General features: G+C 43.3%; 1 protein-coding gene across 3 annotated transcripts in view; it reads left to right on the top strand.

The window, feature by feature from the left end:
- Nucleotides 1-7,479, top strand: part of CYFIP2 (cytoplasmic FMR1 interacting protein 2) — a 133,714-nt gene that overhangs the window by 12,963 nt on the left and 113,272 nt on the right. For 2 of the 3 annotated variants that reach the window (XM_007447124.1, XM_007447125.1), the window contains exon 2: nucleotides 6,351-6,490. In XM_007447124.1, the coding sequence (XP_007447186.1) occupies nucleotides 6,374-6,490 (117 nt within the window). In that variant the 5' untranslated portion in view covers nucleotides 6,351-6,373. Of the gene's footprint in view, nucleotides 1-6,350; nucleotides 6,491-7,479 lie in introns of those variants that run through there. The other variant, XM_007447126.1, reaches the window with a different exon arrangement.

Raw genomic sequence — 7,479 nt, 5'->3', positions numbered from 1 at the left:
TGCGATACGCGGGCCTCTCACCGTTGGGGCCTCTCCCGCTGCGGAGCACAGGCTCCGGACGCGCAGGCCCAGCAGCCACAGCTCACGGGCCCAGCCGCTCCGCGGCATGTGGGATCTTTCCCGGACCGGGGCACGAACCCGCGTCCCCCGCATCGGCAGGCGGACCCCCAACCACTGCGCCACCAGGGAAGCCCCCACTTGGAGTTTTGTATTTCACAAGAAGGATTCTGAGGCTACCCGTGGACTCATTGAGAAATAGAGACGTTATCAGTGAGCAGCATTGGCCCTGGTATGGGAAGAGGAAATAGCAGTACTTTGGAATTTTTTCCTTGCTCAGTCAAATGCTGCTCCAAATGGTTTTTTTGAGGGGGGACAGTCTAAGCCTCCCTTATATTTATTTTTATATATTTATTTACTTATATATTTTTTATTTGCAGATATAAATATACATATGCATTTATTTTTTTTAACTTTATTTTTATTTATTTGTTTTAGTTGCTTTCTAGCTGGAGAGATTTACAGACAAGGAGACTATTTCTTGACCTCTCATGTCACCCAAAGGTGACAGTTACCTAATCTTTATGGCTTGACAGAGTCTTACTCTTCAGAGGAAGGAAAAGGCAGCCAAGTTGGAAAAAAAAAGACAGTAAAGTGCTTGGTACCTTTCAAAAAGCTACAAAAGTGGTGCAGTCTAGAAGAAAGGGCTTAGAATTGGGAGTCAAGATATCCCATTTCTGCCCTAACTCAGTCACTAGTAGTGACCATGTGACCATGAATGAACGTTTTCATTTCTTAGCAACAGTGTGTCCTCCCTAGAAAAACAGCAAAAATAACACCTGTCCCCTCGAACCTGCAAGGGTGTTATGATTGAGGAAATCAAAATGAAAGATCTGTAGAGTTAAGAATTAGTGTAATATTTCTGGTGCCTTCCTCTTGTGTAGGAGAGTTGTTGCAATGTTTAATTCATCCGTTCGCTCTCTTAAAAAGAGGCCATCCGACTAGCTAATATTTCCCGAGTGCTTGCTGTGTGCCTGCTGTTGGGCTGAGCATTTCACGTGCTGTAATGTTATATAATCCTCATAATAAATCACTGAGGGCAGGGACTATTATTAATCATTGCCCTTTTACAGATAAGGAAACGGAGGCTCAGAGAGGTTTAGGAACATACTTACGGTTATGCAGCTAGGAAGTAACAGATGGCGGATATGAACACAGAACTCGAGCTTACCCACCATACTTAGCCTAGTTTTCCATGTCATTAAACCTTCTGACTTTTTTCGTTTTTCTTCCAGAAAGTCAGTCAAAAAATAACAATGCAGATCTTTTGCTTAGAGAATAGCAACCTGCATTCCCAAAGCCAGGCTCTCTTAGTGCCCATCCTGCGTCTGTGAGGCCCCTTGCTTCTTGTTCAGGATCTGTCAGTCATCTCTGGAGGGGTGGAGGGGTGGAGGGGTGGAGAGGGTCGGGCACGGGGCCTACAAGACCTTCTCAGAAGCAGATTGCCCGAGAGCCCAGTGTTATTACTACTCGGTGAAACCAGGCCCCTGAGTTTCAGTTTGCTATGAAGATGCTGGATTTAAATCTGCCATGAATGCCCCACATTGCAGGTTGCAGCTGTGTCTGGTAAATGGTGCTCCCAGAACAGTGTTAGTTTTTTTAATATTTTATTAATTTCTCTTGCAGAGTGATCTACGACCTACGTGGTCTACGACCACGTGGTCGTAGACTCAATATTAAGAATTCTTCTCCTTTGGAAGATTGCATAACAGGCAGGACACTTGCGCTGGAAAAGAAGTACTTCTTTTCATGTATACCCTCTGATGAAATTTCCGGAATGTTTTTCCTTTCTGACTGATGTGGAGTTGGCAGTGACTTCTAGCACTTGGGCTAAAAATGTCTGATTTCCTTCTCCCTTAGGCAGTGAATGATCTACAAAGGAACAGAGAAATCTATTACAGAAGCTGTATTTGTAATGGAAATAAAGACTCCTAATTTATTGGCTCTGTAGGTCGTTCACTTATTGATTCTCATCAAGGGAAGGACGGGAGTATTATTGTGTTAAAGGGGAAAATCTTAAGGGTTATTCTGGTAAATGAGTATTTTAGAATCTGAGAAGCTTAGAAGAAACCCAGGTTATAGGAGGAAGGAGAAGGTAAAGATCATAAGTAGGAGTCAGGGAAGATGAAGGAAGGGAAGACAGATTAGAGCTGGGAGTGTATACATTGAGCTGGGAGTTTTTATGGAACATTTCTGACATATTTAAAATTGGAGGGACTTCCCTGGCTGTTCAGTGGTTAAGACTCTGAGCTTTCATTGCAAGGGGCCCAGGTTCAAGCCCTGGTCGGGGAACTAAGGTCCCACATGCTGCGTGGCGTGGCCAAAGATAAATAAATAAATTAAAAAGTAACATAAAATTGGGTAAAAAATTATCATAAATCTCTGTGTGTAAGCATCACACAGGATTGACATTTTTTTTTTTTGCGGTACGCGGGGCTCTCACTGTTGTGGCCTCTCCCGTTGCGGAGCACAGGCTCCGGACACGCAGGCCCAGCAGCCACGGCTCACGGGCCCAGCCGCTTCGTGGCATGTGGGATCCTCCCAGACCGGAGCACGAACCCGTGTCCCCTGCATCGGCAGGTGGACTCTCAACCACTGCGCCACCAGGGAAGCCCAACAATTATTAACTTTAGCTGATTTTGTCTCATTTATTTCTCACTCTTCCCCCATCTAATATGTTTTGGAAGCAAACCTCTGTCTCCTTTTATCCATATTTTAGTAGGTATTTGTCGAACATAAGGACTATTTTAAAATATAGCCTCAATATTGTTGTCACATCTAAAAAATAATAAGTTTCCTTAATATTGTCAAATATCAAGTCAGTAACTAGCCAGAGAAATTTTCCTGTTTTCTCATATATGTTACAATTTCATCTTTGTGGTGGTTTGTTTGAAATAAGATCCAAATGAAGTAAACCCATGTGATAGTCTAAGTCTCTTATCATCTATAACTTCCCCCTCCATCTCTTTTTTTTTCCCTTGCACTTTATTTGTTAAAGATACTCAGCCATTTGTCCAGCAGACTTTCCCATAGATTGTATTTTACTGAGTACCTCACCATGGTGTATTTTAACATGTTCTGTCCTCTATATTTCCCGTCAGATTGTATCAGAGTCTTGATTAGATTCATATATTTTGTTTTGAGTTCAGAACTCTTTGTAAGTTGATGGTGTGTTTTTCCATCAGGAGGCACATAATATCTGGCTGTCCCTCATGTAGGGATGTTAGCAGCAGTTGGTGATCAGTGCCTACATCCATTTGTTCACTAGGGGTTGGAAACTAGGGATATTTTAATTCTGTGAATATTTCTGGGGGGAAAAAAGAAATACCTTTAAAAAGAGAAGCATCTCTCTCTTCTACAATTCATTTATCCAGCTGTACAGTTGGTATAGGAAAGATTGGTTCAATGTTTGCTTCTTTCCTTTTATTTATCGATTTTCAGCATAAAAGTTGGTTCACAGGCATCCTCCAGCAGTAACAAAGGCATAAAACCAAGTTTTTATTAAGTGTATTTATGATCTCATGGATTCACATATATTTGATATTGTTTCAAGTCCCTTGAGTTGTGCTAACTCAATCACATCTTTGGCCAAAGGAGGCTGCCTCAGTTTGGCCCCTGGGTCCCTTTGACACAGCCCTGGTAGTCACAGATAACTAGTTGCTTCTAGGCCTTGTTTTTTTTTAAATTTTATTTATTTATTTTTAACATCTTTATTGGAGTATAATTGCTTTACAATGGTGTGTTAGTTTCTGCTCTATAACAAAGTGAATCAGCTCTACACATACACACATTCCCATATCTCTTCCCTCTTGCATCTCCCTCCCTCCTCCAGGCCTTTCAAACCTAGGTTCTAAGCCCAGCTCCAGCACTTGCCAGCCCTTGATCTTGTAAAGTGACCTAAATTCTGAGCTTCTGTTTGCTCATCTGTAAAATGGGAATAATCATAGTACTTACCTTTATAAGATTGATGCAAGATTAAAATAGCTGAATGCTTGGCAGAGTGACACAGAGTAATGGCTTTAAAATGTTAGTTTTATTATTATTTGAATTAACGAAGAGAATTATTAGGGCTTTGGAGCTTACAGATCATTATGCCCTGGACAGTCATTAACCCTTCCTGCAAAGTGGACTTAACATTAATGTACTAAAGAAGACAATCTTTTCTGTGGATTGGCAAATGGTTTTGCTGTAGAACTGAATGCCACACTTAGAATTCAGGGCAGAGAAGAGAGCAGAGGAAGCAGCATAGGTGTGGAGAGGGCCTGAAACCACCCCCGTGAGGCCAGGCACCTGCAGAGGGCAGAGGAGGCAGTCACCTCTGAGCGCCCCCCCCCCCATCGCTCCCCCACCCCCCACCGTGCCCTCATTGGCTGTGGCCTTCACTGTTGCCATAGCGTGTGACAGGGAGGTGAGTAGAGAACTCAGTGAAGTGTGAAGCGGTAGTCAGCAGCTCAGCCCCATCTGCCCTCCCAGACGGGCCTAAAGGAGACACAGGGGCAGCCTGCGTGAGGTGCACTCTGCAACTGTGTCAGCCCTTCACAGCCTGGGCCCAGCTCTGCTGTCGCTGGTCCTTTTCTGCCCTGGCCTCTGACACCACATTTCCTAATGAATGAGGCAAATTCTCTGACACTCTGAGACTCCAGCCCTGAAGCAGTTCTCAGGCTTCCCTGGGATTAGGGATGGGGAGGGAGGGAGGGCGCTCTCTGGAGCACAGTCAGCCTTCTCCGTGTTTCCTCATTCGAATATGCTAAAGGGTTAGCAGTTGCTGCACTCATTATTATTATGTTATTAACCTTTTTTTAAAACTCAGTTTTCAGATTTTTGTTCACCTAGTCTGCTATTTGTTTTGTTTTGCTGTTTTTTGCTTCATTTATTTCTGCTTTTGTAATTAGTAATCCCTGCATTTTCATTTTTGGGGGTTGATTTTTATCCTTTTTTAGGTTTTTGAGTGGAAAATTCAGTTCATTTAATTCTGCTTTCTTAGTTCCTATGAAATGCATTAAGACATTTATTCATGCTCTCTTTCAGTTCTAAATATTTTATAATTTCTATTTGAATTCCTCTTCCTCAATTCCTCTATGAATAACCTAGCAGTATGTTTTTTACAAATTTTCATAGATACGGGGTTTTTTCTTTGCTATAATTTACATTATTGATTTCTAAGTTTATTGCACTGTAGCCAGTGAATGTGACTTCTGGAAGGTCATATTTAGGGGAACTTGTGAGAACTTGTTTTATGCTCTAAAGCATGATTTTTTTTTTTTTTGCGGTACGCGGGCCTCTCACTGCTGTGGCCTCTCCCGTTGCGGAGCACAGGCTCCAGACGCGTAGGCTCAGCGGCCATGGCTCAGGGGCCCAGCCGCTCCGCAGCATGTGGGATCCTCCCGGACCGGAGCACGAACCCGTGTCCCCTGCATCGGCAGGTGGACTCTCAACCACTGCGCCACCAGGGAAGCCCAAGCATGATGATTTTTAATTAATGTTTCACGTATGCTTTAAAAAATGAGTATTCTGTTTGCTGAGTGCTGAGTTCTTAAAATAGCAGTTAGCTCCTGTTAGGTAGGTGCTGTTTAGAACCTCTTCAGCTTCACTGCCTGGCAAAGTTCTCATCACACCCGCTGTAGTCTGCCAGGGTCTGAGACACAAAAATGTCTCTTTTGAGCTGATTTGTTTGATGTGGCTCACAAAACATACCATATGTCCAGGCCAAGGAAGACAATGGCTCTAATGTTTTTGCAAATAAGGTTAAATTTGCTGGAGTCTGAATTCTTGGACTCCCAGCTTAATTTCAAACTCTGGTTTCAAGCTGATAATCTTTGGCTCCCTCAATCATGGATGTTTGTGTTATGCAATAATTTAAGAGTGGAACTGATAAATATCTTCTTGAATGACAAAAACTGGAGGCTGACTTTGGCCCATGTTCTAGCATCAAGCATAATTTAAGGTCCTTTGCTCCTGGTCACTGTGGTTGTATGAGTGTCAACACAACTTCTCTGAGCCTTGTTTTTCCATCAGTTATGTGGATATGAGACCACCTGCCATCAGAGGGTTGTGGTGAGGCTCAGTCAAGGCAATAGACATAAAAAAGTACTTCGTAAACTGTACAGAGATCCTCAGATATCAGGCACGGGTTGAGGGCACCACGTGAAAAAGTAGCAAGTGGAAGCAGTCTCGGTGCGTGTTTCTTAACTCCCCGGGTTCTCTGGAAGGAGCCTGGACAGGGTGAGCTTGGGAGAAGTGTTTGAAGGCCCCTGAAACTCTCCGTTTCCTTCTCTTCCATCCCCCCCCCCCAGCGCGGACAACAGAAACTGCCACCATGACCACCCACGTCACCCTGGAAGATGCCCTGTCCAATGTGGACCTGCTGGAAGAGCTGCCCCTCCCTGACCAGCAGCCATGCATCGAACCCCCGCCTTCCTCCATCATGTACCAGGTTAAGTCCTCCCAGAGCACCGGGGCCAGATGGTCGGGGGTGGGATCAGGAATTCTGGGGATCCCCTGAGAGGGTTCGCCCTGAAGGCAGAGGGATGTGGGATGCCTGCATCTAGAAGGTGAAAGGTCGTCAGCTGATGGAGTCCCTGGTGCGCTGGTGGAGCTGAGTGGAAGCAATAGATAAGCTAGTAAATGTACACCAGGGCTGTTTCTCTTCCCTTGGGGAATGCTTGTTGATCTGTTCTGACCCCAAATACCTTCCCGGCTGTTCTTGCTGCAGCACCAACCAAGGTTTTGGCAGCCTGACCTCATGAATTAAATATCGCAATTTAGAAACCCCTAGAGCCTGCCTGGGTAATTACTTTTCCTTCATGTATGTGACAAGAGGTCTTCAACTCCCCACAGCCGATAATGGCTCCCGGAAGCCAGTCACAGTTGTTTGCTTTTGCCTGAGAGGCAAGCTTGTGACAAACCAGTGATCGGATTGCTCAAAACCGAGATCCCACCTGGGCGTGGTGGGAAGGACAACGGTGCAGCTGTAGTCATCCTTGCAAATAGCCCTGTCTGGGTGTGCTGGGCAAGTATACCATGTTATGAAAGAATTAGTTAATTGGACATTTTTAGCTTTTTAGCTGTATTTGACCTTTTGAAAGTTCTTGGACTGCTAAATGAGACCGAATATAAGCACACAGTATATTTTAAATTTCATTCAATGGATAGATTTATTATGCACATGCCTGAAGGTTCAACTCATCCACTTGGTTTATTCACATTTTCTAACCCAGATTAAATTTTAATTATGTAAATATCTTTTTTTATTATTAGCAATACAGGAAAGTATTTATAACAAATAAAAATTTCCCTGTAATTATGTCTATATATACACACATATATACACCCACACACCTTTTTACCATGTGTGTGTATATATATATATATATATATATATATATATATATATTTTTTTTTTTTTTTTTTTTTTTAAAAAAA

Source organism: Lipotes vexillifer, unplaced genomic scaffold, assembly GCF_000442215.2.
Source record: "Lipotes vexillifer unplaced genomic scaffold, Lipotes_vexillifer_v1.1 scaffold194, whole genome shotgun sequence".
In the NCBI taxonomy this organism is placed as follows: domain Eukaryota; kingdom Metazoa; phylum Chordata; class Mammalia; order Artiodactyla; family Lipotidae; genus Lipotes; species Lipotes vexillifer.
The sequence above is the reverse complement of the archived record's forward strand: the minus strand, read 5'-3'. Positions and strand labels throughout refer to the sequence as shown.